The sequence below is a fragment of the Grammomys surdaster genome, unplaced genomic scaffold, assembly GCF_004785775.1.
Source record: "Grammomys surdaster isolate TR1022 unplaced genomic scaffold, NIH_TR_1.0 130, whole genome shotgun sequence".
NCBI classification, from domain to species: Eukaryota; Metazoa; Chordata; class Mammalia; order Rodentia; family Muridae; genus Grammomys; species Grammomys surdaster.
Window position 1 is genome coordinate 17,523,322 of NW_021604588.1, and position 20,172 is coordinate 17,543,493.

General features: G+C 45.1%; 1 protein-coding gene across 1 annotated transcript in view; it reads left to right on the top strand.

The window, feature by feature from the left end:
* Positions 1–10,470, top strand: part of Slc30a10 (solute carrier family 30 member 10) — a 14,048-nt gene extending 3,578 nt beyond the window's left edge. Inside the window, exons 3-4 of the mRNA XM_028761263.1 lie at positions 4,379–4,618; positions 5,755–10,470. Coding sequence (XP_028617096.1) covers positions 4,379–4,618; positions 5,755–6,239 — 725 coding nt within the window. The 3' untranslated portion in view covers positions 6,240–10,470. The remainder of the gene's footprint in view (positions 1–4,378; positions 4,619–5,754) is intronic.
* The last annotated feature ends 9,702 nt before the right edge of the window (positions 10,471–20,172 follow it).

Genomic DNA, 20,172 nt, shown 5'->3' on the forward strand with positions numbered 1-20,172 from the left:
CCCTCCCTCCCTCCCTCCCTCCCTCCCTCCTTCCCTCCCTCCTTCCTCTCTCACTTTCTCTTCCTTCCTGCTCTCCTCTCCCTCAAGAGTCTCATATCTGGTTATCAGAAGAGAGAGAGAGACCTGTAGGAAAGATACAGAAAACAACAGTGACATAAGAGCCCCTGAAACTCTAAGTGACAATCTTTAAGAAAACAACAACAACAATGACAACAAAAAACTGTAACTCAGTATGGGAATTTTCTTTTTGAAATATTGTGATGGCATTTTTTGAGACCCTCTACAGTGAAAACTCCTTTTAATTCATCTTTCTCCTTGAGGTGCGCGCGCGTGCGCGCGCACACGCGCACACACACACACACACACACACACACACACACAGGTCTCCTCTGCTGCCTCCTCCTCCTCCTCCTCTTCCTCCTCTGTTTCTCTCCCTCTCTTCCTCAGTCAACCATCTGTGTATCTATTAACTACCAACCAACCAATCTACTTACCATTTCTTCTCTTCTATTATTTAACTGTCCCGCTATCTCTCTTGAAGATGCTTGTGGCCAGTCTGAGCTTTTCTCCATCTCAGGATAAGCATGAGCCTATCCCAATCTTAGGGCCTGGAACCATGACTCAGGAGAAAGACCAGAGAACAAGATCAAGAAAGACCTTGAGGAAAACGAACAATCCTTCTTTCTACAGATGAGGGAACCTAATCCGGAGAGTGTGGCGACTTTCCCCAAATCGCCCTGGCTAGCGTTAGAATTGGGCTGTAGTCTCTGATCTCTTTTCACACACATGGCTCTTCCCACAGTCACACATGCCTTTCTGGCCTTCAGAAATGGATGACTCATTTCTCTAGTGGTCACATCCCATTGAATGGTTGAATCTTAAATGCCTGAAAGCAACTGAGTCTGAAAACAGGACCAGAGTTCCATTCTGCATATCTGCGAAGGAAGTATCTCTGAAGGGGTTTCCTGAGAAAAAGTCATGTATGTGTGTGTGTATGTATGTATGTGTGTATGTATGTATGTGTGTATGTGTGTATGTATGTATGTGCATACTGTGCATGTATGTGCACGTATGTGCAACTGTGTGGGTGCACATGTATAGTAGTGCATCTGCTTGTGAAGGCCAGAGATAGATGTTTAGGATCATGCTAGGCTGCTCTTCCAAAGATGGCCAAGAGGCCATTGAGGCAGGGCCTCTCAATCAAACCCAGAGGTCACTGATACAAGTCATCTTGCTAGCCAGCTTGCTCTGGGGATTCCCTGTCTGTGCCTTTCCAGGCTGGGGTTACAGGTTTGCTACAGCATGGGTTCTGTGGATCTCAGCTCCAGTCTCAGCTTTGACTAGTATGGTGTGCTGGCTAGTTTTATGTCAGTTTGACACAAGCTAGTTATTTGGGAAGGGAGAAAAATGTCCCTTGGCCTGTGGGCAAGTCTGTGCTATATTTTAGTGTACACTATGGGGAACAGAAGTGTGATGGCCATCATTATGTGGGATTCTTAGGGATCACGTTTGGGAAACCTGGGGTGGGAGCAGTAGCTTCTGTAGCCCCTCTATTCAGACCTGCTGTCCATCCTCCTCTAACACTATGCTGCTGTTCTTAAGAGGTTCTCACTATGTAGCCCAGATTAGCCTGTAGCTATCCGAGGCCTTAGACTCCCAAGTGCTGGGATTATTTCCTTCTAGCTGTGTGTCTTTGAGCCTCCATTGCTTGCCTCTAGGAAGTGCAGCGTGTGACCACTGTTAGACTCAAGTGAGACTGAAAGTTCTGAGACAGGGACATCAAGAATGCAAATGACACACTAAGTTTTCCTATTTGAACACAAGGACCGGCTGCTGGAGGTGGGGATGGGATGGATGTACTGGAGTATAATTTAAGCCCACCACTAGCTCTGGAAATTCCTGCTTCCTGACCAGAGTTCCCATCCAAATGTTCAAGCTCAGCCATGTTCTCCGTGGCATTGATGATTGCTTTTGCTCTCCGGATTTCTAAGCATATATAACAGAAATCCAACACTCCATTATTGTATCCTGTTCTAGATTAGCTCTTATTATGTAACCCTGGATGGCCTGTAACACACAGAGATATGTCTGCCTCTGTCTCCAAATTGCTGGAATTAAAGGCATGCTCCACTGTATACTCATTTGGGGTCCAATACCCTGTGCAAATACACCGGTGTATGGCCTGACCATACCTTCTGCCTCCAACACTGTCCTGTTGGAATATCACCATGGATAGCTTTTTGGATACTCAGACTTTATGGTTTGGGCAGTTTCATAGTTTTTAAATCTTTGTTTGTTTGTATTTGTGGGGTTTTGTTGTTTTGTTTTCCTGAGACAGTATATGGCCAAAGGAGGCCTAGAAGTCTCTTTGTATCCCAGGCTGGCCTGGAAATCTCCATATAGCCCAGCCTAACCCTGAATTTTCCATCCACCTGCCTCAGCCTTCTGAGAAGTTGAATTGTAGGTTGGTACTACCACGGCCAGTCACAGGAACTCTTTTTTTAAAAACGTATTTATTTATTGCATGTGCACGTGTGCATGTGTAAAATCAGAGGACAACTTGCAGGAGTCAGGTCTCTACTTCTTTCTACCCTGGGGACCTTGGGGATCAATCTCTAGTCATCAGGCTAGGCAGCATGGCCCCTTGCTTCTGAACCATAACCATAGGCTGCTGACAGGTGTCCTTAGCACAAGCCTGATGATTGGAGGCTCTTGACTGGTATGATTTTATGAAGTGTGCTATGTCAGATCAAGACAGGACACACAGGAGCATGACACTGTTTCTAACAAGTTCTGTGTGCTCCTGCTGCTGATTCTGTTGCTTCTGTTGCTGTTGTTACTGATGGTGCGGTTACTGTTGTTGTTGCTGTTGTTGCTTCTGTTGTTGCTTCTGTTGCTGCTGCAGCTGCTGTTAACGCTGCTGCTGCTCTGGTTCTGAGGAGCAAGATTCTGGTATTCCTTTCTGGAATGCAAATACTTTGCGTCTACATTTTTAATCCTTCTGACCAGATTTCACTGAATTTGCTAAATTTTTATTTAATGTACGCCTACAGCCCAGCACCCATATCTTTGCATATTTTTTGCCATTAATTGACTAAGACCTTTAGGACCTACAGCATTAATCCTTTCATGTAGATTTTTAATTTTATGGGATTGTGACAAATGGCTTTTTCCATAGAGGAGACTTCACCAGCATCCCCGCTTTTCAGGCCTTCCTACACTAAGTGTCTTGGAAATAATGGCAGGCCATTGAGAAATAGATATGGAAGGGGGAAGGGGGAGCAGAGAACCAGAGGAAGCACACTGGATGGGTCATAGTCCTGTCTGACTCTGTGGCAGTAGCAGAGGCAGAGTGCTTGCCTGGCATACGTGAGACGCTGGGCTCCATCCCCTAGGACTGCGACCCTAAAAACAGCAATAAAAGATGAAGATGGCATCATCATCATGCTGAGCTGATCAGGGACTCTGGGGGGAGCCCCACTCCCCACCTGACTCATGGAGTATAATAAAGACACAAACTTTGAAGCCAGGGGCAGTGGTGCACTCTCTGCACCCCCAGTGAAGGTGCAAGATTTGGAGTTTGAGGCCAGCCTAGACTGCATATGCAAAACGAAGCAAATGTTTAGGATAATGTAATGTACAGATGCTAGTCCGAAAGAATAACACATCATTTGCTCAGCTCTGTTTCCCATGATGTCCTTTGATGGTGATAGTGATGTATCAGTGGCAGATGGTGATATAGCAGGTGACAACCAGCTCCGGTTTTTTTAGACCATTTCTCTTCGTGGGCTCTCTGGGTCCTGGGTTGCTGACCTGAGGTTTTGTTTAACTTTTCCTTTCCTTCTTTTCAATTAAAAAAATTGAAATTACAATACAATTATATCATTTACCTTTAAAAATAATTTTCATTACATTTTGGTTTAGTGTGTGTGTGTTCATGTGTGTGTGCACATGTGCGTGCATATGTGGGTATGTGCGTGTGCGTGTGCATGCGTGTATGCATGGGTATGCATGTGGAAGTCAGAGGACTAGACAAACTTGCAGGAATCAGTTACTTTACTGTATCACGTGGGTTCTGAGATGGGCACCTCCATTTGCTCTGATCTGAGATTTTGTTTTCTGAGCAGTTGCTATTGTTATTTTGTCTGTTTTAAGATGGGCTCACTATGTAGCTCAGGCTGTCCTCCCATCTCAGCCTCTCAAATGCTGAGATTGTAGGTATACATCACATACACTGGGCTTGTGTTTAAAAATTCTGACCTACTCTGTGTTCTAACAGAAAGCAGCAGAGAACGTTCATGAGCTTGGAAGTCAGTCATCCTTGTGCGGCTCTGACACTCAGCGCTGAGGTTTACTGGTCTGTCTTCCTTCTTGGCAGGTGTTCTTTTGCACGTGATGGGAGATGCCTTGGGGTCCGTGATTGTGGTTGTCACAGCTATCATATTCTATGTCCGTCCCCTGAGACCTGAAGACCAGTGTAACTGGCAATGCTACATTGACCCCAGTTTGACTGTTGTCATGGTCATCATTATCTTATCATCAGCTTTCCCACTGATCAAGGAGACTGCTGTCATCCTGCTGCAGATGGTCCCCAAGGGAGTCAACATGGAAGACCTGAGTAAGTGGCCCACGTATGGATGGGGACCGCTAATGCTTGCATGTTGTTCAGGGGGTTATGATCACAGAGCACCATTTGAGTGGGGGTGCTCAGAAGTACCCTAGAGTACCACATGATGCAGGTATGCTTCATGTGGCTTTCAGCTTGGCATGATAATTCACAGCTCCAAGAATCAAAGGTTCTTTATGGTTCAATTCTCAACTCATTTGCATAGTTTTGAGAATGTAAAGGTTGGGCAAAACCCACTTTTGGGCTGTTTGACCTCACAACAAAGATGTATTTTAACTTTATTAAGGCTGATCTGCAAGACCTTGAATTTTAAACTCCTCTCCCCTCCCTCCAGAGATAAGTCATTCATTTGTGGTCTAGATAATGCCTTCTAGTTAGTTGAAATTCATGAGCTAGAAAGTTACTAGGTGCCACATTACATTGTAGAAAGGCAGTGTTAAATGACTCCTGCCCTGTATTGGAGAGACACCTTCTAGTTTGCTTTGCTCATAGAGAGGTTAGATTCTCACCTCAGTTATGTGCCTCAGAGGCTAAATATCTTAGAGACCTTGAATATATCACTAGAAGTAGCATTTCTGGTAAGTGCTTTGATCCATGTTACTAAACTATCCCATGTGTCTTTCATCGATATCTTTATTGATTTATAAATCATCCATCTATCTCCCTATCGCCATCATCTATCTATCTATCTATCTATCTATCTATCTATCTATCTATCTATCTATCGTGTGTGTGTGTGTGTGTGTGTGTGTGTGTCTGTCTGTCTGTCTGTCTGAGATTGGATCTCCCTATGTTGTCCTGACTGGCATGGAACTGTCTTTGTAGAGCAGGCCAGTCCATGTGTAGCCTAGGCTTTTTTAGAACTTTCTTGGACTGGTCTTGAACTTGCAATCTTTTTGTCTCAGGCTCTTGAGTTCCTTGTAATGGGCTAATACTGTGTGGGATAGGAAATCAGAGGGAAGGCTGGTTATGGGAACATGGAGTCTTGAGGGACAGCTCTTCTTCCTGTTGGCCTTGGTAAACACACAGCCTTGGGGACATGACTAGGCACACATCTCCTCACTCTTGGTTCCAAGTTTCTATTCCAGTACTCACTGTGGGCTGTTGTTTGTTCCTGTCTGTTGTAGTGAGCCAGCTGTCTACCGTGCCTGGGATTAGCGGTGTGCATGAAGTGCACATCTGGGAACTGATAAGTGGGAAGATCATTGCCACCTTGCATATCAAGCACCAGAAAGGCACGGAATACCAGGATGCCAGCAGAAAAATCCGAGAGATCTTCCACCATGCTGGAATCCACAACGTGACCATCCAGTTCGAAACATTGGACCTGAAGGAAGCCCTGGAGCAGAAGGACTTCTTGCTGACCTGCAGTGCCCCCTGCATCTCCCAGAGTTGCGCTAAGAAGTTGTGCTGTCCCCCAGGGACACTGCCTCTGGCTCTCGTCAATGGTTGTGCAGAGCACAATGGTGGGCCCCCTCTAGAGTCTTACCGAAGCATAGAGGCTCCAGAAGTGGCCATTGATATGGCTTTGGATGGCTGTCCGAGAGAACAGGGACAGACTCTCAGCAAGACTCAAGAGGGACAGCATCATGAGAACAGTACTCATTTTTAATGGGTTCCCTCAGAAATCAAACTGAACAGACACTTGGGTGTCGACAGCTCTGCTTGTGGGAAGAGCTTTGTGGGTGTGTATCCTGTCGGTTGGGGTCAGCCGTTTGAGATGTTAGTGGAACAAGCTTGCTGATTTCCATGTGGTGGATGACCCCTTTCCAGTACCCTGGGCATCTCATGTTTCTCTGTGACAGTTTCAGTATGGACATGAATTTCCTAAAGCATACTGCCCAAGTGTATATATCAGGAGTGTTGAAGGACTGAGTAACTATGACATGGGACTCGAAGTCGGTCTTGTCTGTCTTGTGGTGCTGGGGGATTGCATAAAGGGCTCGTGCATGCTAAGGAACTGCGCTGTTACCGAGATGAACCCTGTAGCCTTTGTTTTTAAACCCGTCAGAACTTCTAGCTGACTCTCAAGTGAGCTCAAAGCTTAAGTGGGTAGAACAGAAGTTAAGCACCTTAACTATTTTTCCTCTCTTTCCTCTCAAAGATCAGAAAAGATGAACGTCAGCTATTTATGACTCTGCAGATGTATATATTCTTAAGTCCATTCTTGGACCGTGAGAAATGGACACCTAATAAATAAATACGAAATGCATAGCTATTAAGATGGAAAGAAAGATTGCCTCTTGAGGCAGGAAGTGCTCTCAAAACATTAAACGGGGTAGCTTTTCTGGGGTGGAGGGAAAGGTGGGTTCTGGACTGTCTCGTTGTTTTGTGAGGTGGCTAATGTTTACTTCCCTCTGGAACTAAACTGCAGCTATAGTTTGTTGCTTCTTTTTTTCTTATTTACTTATTTATCATCTCTGAAAGTTTCCAGGAAGGATTGTTGACGCATCTGGTTCTGATAATAATTTTCTTGTCCAGAATTCTTTACAGCCTTCTTTGATGATCACATTGATCTGTGTAGTATTGACCAGGGGGAGATGAATCTTCTGGGGACAGGAGAACATTCATTCTTGCTAAACAAATAAGCTAGGTTGCCTTTGCTTTACTTAGGCATATCTTAAAGTATTTATTGCAGTTGCCAACTAGTAACTGGGTGGAAAAGTTGATCTCCCAGCAAGAAATGAAAAGTAATTTGGTTGCTGACTTTAATGTGTTTGGAGGCCCTTAGAGGTTTATGTCTGTAACCCTTGTTATGAAGTTCAAATATATTATGATCTGATTCAAACATATAACTGAACTGTATTAGTAGAAGAAAGTGCAGACATGTCTGTCATGTGTTTTTATACCTTGTTTGGGCATCCATGTTTAAATCAAAGCCTCAGAGGTATGACATGGGGGTGCCTGACCAACAGAGGCAGCATCTTCTTAGACAAGTTTCGAGGCTCACTGAAAGTCGTCTTGTCCTAGGCTTTGATCCTACTAAGAGACTATGTAGGATTCATCAGAAGTGGTGGACAGTCACAGAAAAGGCAGCCATATTTGTCAGTGCAAGCATCATTTTAAAGAAAATGCCTTTATTGGACATGGTGGCACATTCCTATAGCCCTGGCTACTCAGGAGGCTGAGAGAGAAGAGTCACTTCAGCTGAGGAGTTCAAAACTAGCCCAGGCAAAATAGTGAGACTCAGGGTGTTTTGTTTTGTTTTGTTAATATTAGTCTTAAATTTGGAGGCTGATGGGTAGCTGTGATGAAGAATGTAGGAAAATCTTTGTTCCTTAGAGGTTGATTAGCTCTAAACCAACCATCTATAAGTAAATAGAACACTGTCTAAGCCTTTGTAATTCCCAGAAGTCTATTGTGTTGGATTATGTGTATGTACTTTATAAGCCAGGGGAGGGACAAAGACAGTTTCTACTTTGGGCATCAACCCTGTGAAGTAGACTCACAGAGACCAGAGGATTCCCCAGGAAGCCCAGTGTGCTGCTGTGTGTGCAGACTCCACCACACCAACCCTGTTGCATGCCTTAGTTGAAGCCAAAGTAGAAATTTGTCTCTAATGTTCAAATCTCAATTCATATCACTGTGCCTTATTTTTAAAGGAAAAAAATATGTAATTTTATAGTTTCCTCCTACTAGCTAAAGAAGTGTATTTTAGTTTGCATGTAAATAATATTCTTTAATTTCTGAAGTACATTTTTTTTCTGGAATAAAAATGCACTTAGTTCCAACATAATTAAATTTAACCTCAGAAAAACTGTCTTGATTGACATAGCAAATTATAGACAGGAGCCAGTATGAAATACGGCTTCTTGAAGACAACCAGAGTGCATTTACTAATGTACAGACAAGTTGAAAGGGTGAGGTACTTTTGCTACATGGTTGTTTTTAACACCCCCAGCCCTGGCTGTCTGATATTTTTGTTTGGGGTTTCCTGGACCATTGATTGCCTGTTTTTTTTTTTTAATTCTTTGAAGGAAGAGCATGTGTTTTTCTCTCCCCGAATCAGCTGTGCACCTGGTGGACAAGACAGCATAGTTTCTTTGAGCCTGGGTAAACAGTGACCCTCAGTTCATGGCCTGCATGCTTAGGTTCATTGTAGAGCTGCCCTTCTTCCTCCTTCCTGCTTGCCTTCCTCATTTCCCCCAGAAGGAGAGATGCTCAAGCCCAGGGCCTTCAAGGCTGTGAGGCATATGTTCTGCTGATGAGCTATAATCCCCAACCGCAAAGACTATTTTTTTTATAGCATGCATCACACCCTCTATGGGACAGGTCAGTATTAGGTGTCCTGTGTGCTGACTTGTTCTTTGTCCTTCTAGGGTTTTTCATGCCTTCCTGTGTCTGTTTCTCTGTGGAACACAGCACTTCCTTTTAGTGCTTTGGCACCAGTAATAAGAAAGGATTGCTTCCCTTCCCTTCACATCTTCCAGTCTTAGTTTTGAAAATTGGGATATTTCCTGACATTGGTTATTAAGAACACGCACAGGGATACCAAACTCCATTGTACACACACACACACACACACACACACACACACACACACACCCTGGAAATTTCAAGATTCAATGGAGTGGGTGTTTGTCAGGGAGTCTCTCTTTTGACATGTTGACATTCTGAGCTGGTTGTGTCAGGCTGTATCATGTATTATTTAGTAGCATTGTTGGCTTCTAGTCACGAATCCCAAATCATCTCCCAACCTACAACAACCAAAAGTTCCTCTAGACATTGCAGTGTACTCCCTGAGGAGAAGTTTGGTACCCTTCCCTACGTCTAAACCACCAGGCATAACCATGCTTAAACATTATTGATGGACACCGCTCCCAACTCCCACCTCAAGCCCAATAGTGTCCTCTATTCTGCAGGATTCATACCTTCTGTCTCCCAGACTAGCCTGGAACTCTTCAGCCTGCAGCCCCCAGCCTCCTGAGTTCAGGGTTTATAGGCATCTGCCACCACACTTAGATTAGGATTTCCTGTTTACAAGCAGTATTTTAAAAGGTCTTTTATTTGTTGTGCTGAGGTTAGAAGCCACCCTTGCTACACGGACATGCACTTGGAGTGAAGCTCTTAGTAACCTGAGGCAGCCATTGACCACACAGTGAGTTTGAGACTAGCCTTTCTACATGAGACTTGAGTTCGGTTACCTTTTGATTTGGGTTTCGAATGTGGTTAGTAATCACTGACAGCATGCCTTCTCTGTAGCTCTGTCATTGCATATGTCCTGTCACCTTTCATGCTTCTGAGTTTATTTCCATTCAAATGACCATGAGTGGGAACAAGGTGGTCAAACCAGGAAACCAGTTTCTACAGCAGAACCCGTATCAGATCCAAATCTTCAGTGTATAAAACGTTCTTAGAATTTGGAAAGTACGTGTTATTTTCTGGCATTTCCTCTGTTTCTAACTACCCGACTCCAACTCAAGACTTTCCTTATTTACATGGACTTTTCTTAGCTAGGTGGGACTGGCACCTTCAGGCCAGAGACTCTGAAGGAACTCTGAATTGGAGTGAGCACTATCCAGAAAGGATTGACAAGGGAGAGCCATCCCTTCCTGGAGGCGTGAGGTTATGTTACAATATTGTGGAGTTTTGTTGCTTAAAAATCCTCCTTCTCTTCTCAAAGTGTAACATCACATTTGGGGGTGGGGTTGTTAAAACTTTGGAGTTTCAATAACTTCTTGCTAATTGTATGGAAATCCCCCATGATGGATGTGCACATACACACCTGTCACAGGTGAAGAACATTCAGTGGTGCTGTAAATGAAATGGTTTTGGAAACTAGAAATGCCAATCAGATGTTTGTGGAAATTAAACAGACAGCTCAAAGCAGATGGATTCCTGAACTCTCATTTGTGGCTACTGTGTTACTTAATAATGCCTTGCTCTGCCTTTTCATAATCTGGGCCTGGCTGGTTGATTGACAATGTAGCTCTCTGGCACCTCCTGCAACATCCGGGTCTCATCTGTTAGTGACTAGTACCTGAGACAACCAACTTATAGACTGTGTCTCAACTTCGCTCAGAGTTTTAGAGGTTCTAGATCAAGAACCACCAACCCTGTTGCCTGGGGGCCTGTGAATGAGACAGGATTTCACAACAGGACTCTGTGATAGAGCCAAGCAACTTCTCGTCTCATAGCTGGGAAGTGAAAAAGGAGTGAGAGCCCTGTTCTCACTCTTTCTTCACTGTCTCACCCCAGAGCTGGGAGATCTCTATGTTGGTTCCACCTCTTAATATTTCTAGCAATATTTCAGTTGATACCAGGCTATTCATTGACATATGGGCTTGGGGGTGGGGAGCATTATCCCAAGTGGGAGACTGTGTCTCAACTGAGAATCATTGAGGAGGAAACACATACACACACACACACACACACACACGCACACACACACACACACACACACGACTCAAACAGGTCCTTGAATACACAAAGAACTTCATTCTTCTTGCCATGAACCTACTACCCCGCACATTCCTGATACTCTGAGCTTTGTTCCAGGTGACTGTGGGCTGCCCTCCAGCTGTTTCCAGAGGATGAAGCCACTCTCAAGCCATTGTGTACCTCCCCCAACCCCATCACACACACACTTTAAAGTTGGCTTTCCTTCCTCAGTGCTGAACCTCCTCTTTCCTTTCAGGGAAAGGGGGATGGCGAGTCGGTGGGGGCTGTGACCTGCTGCCTGCACACCAAAAAGACCTTTCACCTTTTCAGTTACGTTTACCAAGCCTAGAGAGACAGCTCCGTAACTAAGGTCACTTGCTGGTTTGGTTGCCAGCAGCCATGAAGAGGCTCAGCACTTCCCATAATTCCAGTTCCAGAGACCTGACGCCCTTCTTCTGGCCTCCACAGGCAATGCACACACACGCTGCTGTGCATACGTGCAGGTAAACACACATCTGGTAAAATAACCCCCCACCCAGGTCCACTCCTCACATCGTTTGCTCTGTTTCCCTTTTGCCTCTTTCTATTCTGTGTCAGCTATTACCTTGGCTCTGCTGTGGACTACAGACTTCAGCCCTAACACTCCTACACTCCTGCTTAAGAGTCTAATCAGATCCACACCCTGCTCTGTGTGTGGAAGCAGAGCGGTGCCATACCTCGTCTGGCGTGAGGCAAGAAGAGAGATTCTTTCCTTCTGTTTGTACCAGAAAGCCATATGGGCTAGGAGAGGGGTGGCATTCTCCCAAGTAGGAGACTATGTCTCAACTGAGAATCATTGATGAGGAACCACACAGACACACACAAACACACAGACACACAAACACACAGACACACAGACACACACACAGAGACACAGAGACACACACACACACACACACACACACACTTGACAGAAAGCCAAGTGCAAATGGGCAGAAGGGGCAGAGGAAGGATCACCAACTTAGAGCCAAAAGACTTCACACCGTGCATTGGCTCTACAAAAAGTAAATTTGCGTGGGACTCAGAATCTTTCGCCCTGTGTTTCTAGAGAGGACGCTGGAGCTGAGGAGGCAGGGGACGTGCAGAGTGGGGCCTCAGTCAGGCTGGTGAGGGTCACGATAATGAGCAAGTCTCTTTTTTTTTTTTTTTTTTTTAATTTTAATTCTTTATTTTTTTTAACTTTATTTATTTATTTATTATAAGTACACTGTAGCTGTCTTCAGACACCCCACAAGAGGGCATCAGATCTCATTGCAGATGGTTGTGAGCCACCATGTGGTTGCTGGGATTTGAACTCATGACCTCTGGAAGAGCAGTCAGTGCTCTTAACCACTGAGCCATCTCACCAGCCCCCATGAGCAAGTCTCTTATCACTGTCAGGAAATTGTCCTGAAGCCAATCCTACCAGAGGGCTGAGAGAGTTCATAACCATAATAATAGCATCCTCAAAGTCATTCAGAAAGAAAGTAGCACAAAGTTTTTGGGAGGGGTGACATTTATTTAATACCTGTGGAATGGCTTTTGCTTTTAGTATGAAAATTTGGACTCACTAGTACAACTTAGGTGGGGAGGCCTGACTGAACTCATGGTGCCACTGAACTTGGGTTGTAAACACCTTATAGAAGAAATGCTATTGAAACAATTAACATGTACGCTGAAGGATAGGCTATGAAGTCGATGGCGTGAGCACTCCATCCAGGTTCAAATCCCAGCGCTTGAATGTTAGCTCTCTGACCATCAGGAAGACATCACCAGAGAACATACAAAAGCTTCAGGGCCTCACTTATGCCCTCTGTGTAATGGAGAAAAGCATCACTCCTCCCTAGTGAGCATGTGACTGAAAAAGGACACGGAGGGAGGGCAGGCTTATGGAGCACTGGGCTAATGTTAGTAAGCAACATTGCAGACATAATTATTCCTGTTTTCAACTCACTACTCACAGTGATGCTGCCAACATGTTTAGCATAGACCAGCATTCGATTAGGTATTTGTTTGTGTGTTTATTTATTTATCTATCTAGGAGACATCTCAAGTATCTTAGGCTGACCTCAAACTCAATATGGAGTCCCAAATGACCTTGAATGCCTGAGCCTCCTGCCTCTGCTCACCAAGTGCAGGGATTACAGGCGTGGGCTGTCTTACACACCTTGGCAGAATGTGTACCAGAGACATTCAAGGGAGCTTATTGCTAGGAAATCAAAGCACTTCCTATGCTGAGAGCTTCCAGGAGATAACAGCTTAGCTGCCCTTCCCTCCCAGCAAGACACAGGGCACCTTGAACATTCAGGTTTCTGATGCAGAGTTACTGAACCCAGGCTTCCAAGTCAGGGGCACCAAACACTTAATTTGAGCTTGGGCAGACCTCCACCCTGACAAGTCCCTATGGCTAGACACCTCAAGGAACATGCCTGGGTTAAACAAAGTGGGGTTGAATGTTCAACACTTACTATGGGACAGGTTGATAAGAGAGGGTGCCCAAAGGATAATTGTAGGGTTCAGGCTTCTGCTAAGCAATGGGAGCTAGGATTCTTGGTAGCAGGTCTTTGCTCTGGCTTGGATGCTGCCAGCAAGTGGGACCATTTCGATGACTGAGCATCAATAAGTCTGAAGAGGTCAGGTCAGGGTTGGGGTGAGGTGGCAAGGGGAAGGCTTAAGCCTCAGCTGGAGGCAGTGGCACTAAGGTTATTCAGGATCGGGGCTATGGTGCTGTGGTTACATGGGCTCTACTGCTCTTTGTGCTTCCACATGATCATAGTCTAAACTTGCTTCTTGCCTTATATTGTCATGGTCACTGTTCTACCTTCCATGGTAGTTGTGTATTTATGCATGTATGTATGTTTGTTTGTTTGTTTGTTTATATTTTAGACACAGTCTATGTGCCCCTGACTGGCCTGTAACTCTGTATGCAGACCAGGCTTCTATTGTATAGGACAATCTTTGGAGTCAAACTGCCTCCATCTGCAGGAGTTCTGTTGGGTCTGTGGACTGCTTGTGTCATAGAAGGAACAGGTGAGTGGGCCATGGAACCCATACCTGAGTGTCCAGCCACTGTGCCACCCAGTTGTACGGGAGCCTTGGGGAGGGGCTAGAGGCTGTAAGTGGGGGCCGACAAGGGGAGGGGGCTTCTATGCTACTGTTGGAAAGAGGAAATGCCATTGTCCTGCTGAGCGAAGACTTCCAAACTCGGCCTTTTGCGTGGCACTCCACGATCCTGTAAGTAACCTCTGTAAAGAAACACAGTAACTACTCATTAGTTGCCAACAGGAAGTTTGGTGGAAAAGCACCTCAGTTTGTCATCAGGAGCTCAGGAAGGGGGTAGACTATGTTTATGCCCACTGCACAAGGACAGCTGGCCTCAAACTCTCAGAAAGGGCAGAGCCACTGTGTCCAGCTTACAATGGTATATTTTAATGAAGCAGTTGATGAACTTTTAAATACAGGATCAAAGACCACTTAGAAGCTTGTGACCTGGGCATGTCAGTGTCCTCCATACCAGAAGAGTGAGTTGACAGGGTACTGTGTGTGTCAAATGAGATACAGAACACACCTGGCTGTGTCAGACCAGTGACACCACACACCGGGTAAGTGCTGTGCGTTTGTTGTGTACTTCTGTAGGGTTCTGCCTCCAGCTGTCTGATATTTAGACTTAGGGCAAATGCATGCTCCTGTTCTAGCTCCTATGGAACATTAAAAAAATAACTTCAAAGTCAGGCACAGGAGTGGACAATTGTAAACCCAGAACTTAGAAGTCTGAGACAGGAGGATGTAGGGTTTCAGGACAGCTTGGCCTACATAGTGAGACCTTGCTTCAAACACCAAAAAAAACAGAGACAGGAGGATGTAGAATTTCAGGATCACCTGGGCTACATAGTCAGACTTTGTTTCAAACACCAAAAACAAAACCTCAGAGAGGGCTTTAACCTTGTAATCCACTGACTCCTACAGTTACTTTTTCCTTTGTTCTCACCTCTCCTGGGGCCTCAGCCTTCAGCTACTATCAGCATCTTGGCTATGTGAGATAGGAGAAGCCAGGAGTCATCACAGGCTCCTCACTGTGGAGGCACACCCAGCTCAAGAGAGGCTAGACTCATTCAACACTCAGAGACCCTAGTGTCCCCACACTGACGATAGCAAGGCACAGGCCACCCTCTTCCCAGATCCTTTGCATTGTGGGGTACTTTGTCTCTTGACATGGTCATGCATAGGGGGCTCTCTTTTATGTCCCAAGTCATATTCATGTTCTAGTGGAGAGAAGGACCAGTGAGATATCTGAGGCTCCCTCGATCAACAGTGTCTGTGGGACTAAGTGTCCTATCTCCTCTTTGCACTGGGCCGGGCACATGCTGCCACACCCCCAACTATTTCAAGGCATCAAATTTGAAACAGATGTTTTCCCTTCCCCGTTTGTTGCTCATTTGATAAGAGCGTCCTTTGTTCTGTGGAGGCCCGTGCTGTCTCCTGCTGTCTTTCCCCGCTTCATTCTTTTTAGTGTTCTTTTCAAAGCCTTTTAAAAAACATTTTTATTTCTTAACTAAATGCTAATAGAACAAAATAAAGCAGGCATCTGGGAAGCATTTCAGAAATTTCCAATCAGCAGAGGGAAGCAGCTTACCGAAATCATCATGTTTTTAAACTCGACTTAAAAAAAAAAAATTAGCAGTACATTCTGGGTCTTTGTTGACACCTACATAATATTCCACTTTCCAGAAATATCAAATCGAGGGCCTGTCCTTCTGATGAGGTAGCTTATCTCCTTTAACAGTTATGTACATTTTAAATGCCCTGGCTTACCTCTGGCTGGTGTGTGTGTGTGTGTGTGTGTGTGTGTGTGTGTATTTTAAATGCCCTGGCTTACCTCTGGCTGTTGTGTGTGTGTGGATTTATTCTTAATGACCACTGAAGTGGTTTTTTTATTTGTGATCTTTTCTCTCTTTGCTTCTAAATTCAAGTGTGTGCTTTTATGTGAGCTCAGAAAAAGTTAATAGCAACAGTGTTCAACCTCTACTTCCCTTGTTTCCATGCCAACGGCACTGCCTGCTCTGCCTGGGCCACTGGGCTATTTCCTCTCTTCAAGTAAGCAGCATGTTTTGAGAACAAATATTACATCTTAACAACAACAACAACAACAACAACAATAACGCTGAGCAGTCTTGCATGAGACAACAGATATTTTCTGACAGTCTGGAGGTCTAATGTCGAAGTTGGCATCACTGGGTTAAATCATGGGGCTGATAGATGTATGTGCTTGCTAAGGTTGCCATAATATAAAGCCATGGGCTGGTTAACTTAAATAGCAGAAATGTCCAGAGTCTCAGCATTTCTATGTCCCAGGTATTTGATCTGTATATGTGATATGAGTCTCTCTCTCTCTCTCTCTCTCTCTCTCTCTCTCTCTCTCTCTCTCTCTCTCTCTCTCTCTCTCTGTGTGTGTGTGTGTGTGTGTGAAAGAGGGGAGGGTATAGATGCTGGAAACAGAACCCAGGGCTTTACACATGATAGGCAAACTTTTTTATTACCAAACTACACCTACCATCACATAAGATTTAATTAAATGTTTACAGAACTACTGCAGAGTTGAGCGCCTGTGCATGTGCGTGTGTGTGTCAGAGTTGGGAATTGGTGTCTTCCTCTGTCACTCTCCACCATATTTCTTCCAGACAGGGTCTCTCACTGAAGCCTGGATCTAGGCTGCTGAGCATTGAAAGGGGCCTCAGAGTTGGCATGGAACACATCTAGATGACAAATTCTCATTCACAAAGGAGATTTTTTACCCTAGGGGGACAATCTTGGAGTAGGGGTTTGGGGCGTGGGGTGGTACTGTCTCTGCATAGGAAAAAGACAGCAACAGGTGTTTCTGCAGGAGTGGACTTTTAAGGAGAAAAGGGGAAGTCTGTTCTAGGACAAGTTGGTGAGCCAGTTAGCCAGTGTAGCCAAATAATGAGTTTTGATTGCTGGCCCTTAGAGTTTTGATAGCTGGACCTTGGAGTTTTAGTCAGGCATAAGGAAGTGTCCAAATAAGGGAATAGACCTTAGTTAGCTTTAGGGATGCAATCTAATGGTTTAGCAAGGGAGAGGAAGAGAAGAGGGGTAGGCGTACTAGTGCCATCTTTGCCATGCTTGGGCCTGTTAGAGAGCCCTTCAACTACAACGTGGCAGTCGCAGGTGTGAGTGGCCACATCTGGACTTTGAAGTGGGTTCTGAGGACCTGAACTCAGGCCTTTGTGTAGCAAGTGTTCCTACTCACTGAGCTATAGCTCTTGAGCTGCGTTCTCATCCTTTGTCAGCAAGGAAAAGAACGACTAGAGGGATTGCTTCACTCAGGTGCAGTGGGGCCAGGACTGGAAACAATATCTCAGATCACAGGGCCTCTGGTCTGTATCTGGGCCCTGGGTGTCCCCTCTTCTGAGCCTCTGGGGACATCTGACACACACTGAATGTTAAATGCTCTAGCCCAGCAGTGATGGGAGCAGGCCATCCTGGAAGGTCATGCCCCAGGGGGCACACTTGAGAACTAGTTTCCTTAGAGACAAGTGTCTGATCACTCCCTCGGCTGAGTTTCCATTAGTATGAACTAACTAACTAACTAACTAACTAACTAACTAACTAACTAACTAACTGGCTAGCTAACAACTAACTAACAAACTAACCAACCAACTTCTTTCCTTCTTTCCTTCCTTCTTTCTTTCTGTCCTTCCTTCCTTCCCCCACCCCTCTGTCTCTCCCTCCTTCCTTCCTTCCTGAATTTATTCTTTAATAATTTCATACACACTTAAATGTATCTTTATCATATCCTCCCTCATCCCTCTTCCAGCTGCTACCAGATCCCTCGCATGTTCCTCTCAACATGCCCCCCTCCTAACTTCAATTCTGTTTATTTTATTATTATTTTTTAACATCTCACTGAATGCAGCCCGTGCCACCTGCATGGGTATGACCGTGGAGTCATCCCATGAAGCACGGACAACCTACTGGTGATCACACCCCCAGAGGAAAACTTTTTATATCTTTTCCAGCTCCCAGCAACTGCCAATAGCTCCTCATCTATGGATAGGGCCCCACGAGCCCCTGCCCATTCTGTACTGGAATTTTGCCTGGCTCTGTCTTGTGTTGATCTTTTTTCAGGCAGCCACAGTCACTGTGAGTTCACGAGTATGGTGGCCATGCCATGTTTGGAAGTCAGCGGTTCACCACACTCCTCCCCTCCTTCAGTTCTTACAGGCTTTCCACCACCCTGCCCCCTTCACAGAGAGGTTCCCTGAGCCTTCACAGGAAAGTCAGGGAGTGCCGGTGGGAGTGAGGGTGAGGACTGGTAGAACTTTTCTTTATAGTGTTCTCTCATCAGCACAGAGCTCTGAGAAATAATAATGTGGAAAAGTAAAAGGCCATTAGGGGAGGAGTTGAGCAAACCTCATCTGTGGAAAGATTCTGTAAGGCTGACGGACTGGTTAAAACTACCGTGACTGTGAAGAGCTGGAAGGTTGCAGGTCCAGAGCCAAACTGGCTTGATCTGTCTTTATCCCCCTCAAGAGCCATTGATTGACTACCTGTTCCCTCTAATGTCCTTGTGACTGTGAGGTAAAACATGTTTTGGAATGTGCAAATAGATCCCCTAGCTTCTGCCAGCCCATCAGAGCATCTGAGGCCCTCATAGAGGAGAGGTTCTTGTTCTGTTGTAACGCATGTACCTGTTGGGTCTACCACTGTGCTAGAAACCACAGTTGCCTTCGCAACTTTCCTGCTCCTGTCACTCTGAGAACTCCATGAAACTCTTCCCACAATGGGCCATGGTATTTGGGGTAACCAGATGTCTTAAGGTGTGTCTATTGCTATAATAAAAATACTGTGACCAGAAGCACTTTGAGGAGGAATGTGTTTATTCTATCTCACCCTTCCAGGAAACCCTCTATCACTGAGGGCTCTCAGGACAGGAACCTGCAGGCAGGAGCTGATGCAGAGGCCACAGAGGGATGTTACTTACTGGCTTGCTTCCTCTGGCTTGCTCAGCTTGCTTTCTTATAGAACTCAAGACTACCAGTCCAGGGATGGCACCACCCACAATGGGTTGGTCCCACACACATTAATTATCAATCAAGACAGCACATCACAGGTTTGCCCACAGGCCAATCTGGTGGGAACATTTTTTTTTATTTGAGGGTCCCTCTTCCTAAGTGGCTCCAGCTAGCTTGTGTGAAGTTGACATAAGTCAACCGGCACATTGGGATACTATGTTCTGGGTCCATGGTCACTCATTTTTGGCTTTAGAATAAGCTCCTTTTTATTGCCTTAGATTTGAGAGTTGTGATTTTTGTATGAACGAGAAAAGGTGAAGAGGCTTGTGAGGTGGAAATGTTAAGCTAGAAGACAAAGGCTAAAGCTCAGGAAATCAGAGAGGATGACTTTGCAGAACCATGGGTCGGTAATTATTATTTAAGTATGAGAGCCTATTAATTATCCTTATCAAAATAGTGTTCATTAGAATCCATAATTGCCTGTCATAAAAGAGGGCTTACATTGTGAACTGCCAGGTAAGCAAACCCCCATGACTTTAAAATGACACAAAGCAAGCTCTTCCCTAAGGAAAGAAGACATCTTGGGGTAACTTCAGCCAGACTTTGGCAAGTGAGGTGTGCTGTAGTGTGCTGTAGGGCATGTCTTGGGAAGAGACAGTATCTTTCTCCTTCTTGCAATCATCTCTAATCATTTGGACGTCTGTCAGTCTGTCAATCTGTTCTGAACTGCAAGTTCGTACAGTATAACTTATAAAAGATCAACTTGTTGATACTTGGGAGACTTTAGATTCTAGAATGAGCTTGTTGTGTGAGAGGTCCCTCACCCCAACCCCAGCACACCATAGTGATAAGGAAAGGAAGAGCCCAGGCATTGCACACAGAGGATGTCAAAACAGTCCAGGACTTGGGAGCCTTTGCAAGGTCAACTTTGGGAAGAGAAAGCAATTTAGTTGACAAGGGAATTTAGTTGGTCCTCGTCCTTGGGACTTCATGAATGCTGGCTCACCTGACAGGCACCACACTGAAGGCTCTAGGGCAGTCACAGGAGATATCTGGGGTGACTGAGGCCTACATATTGGACTCATGATGACACTGAATACTAAATACCTCAAGTCT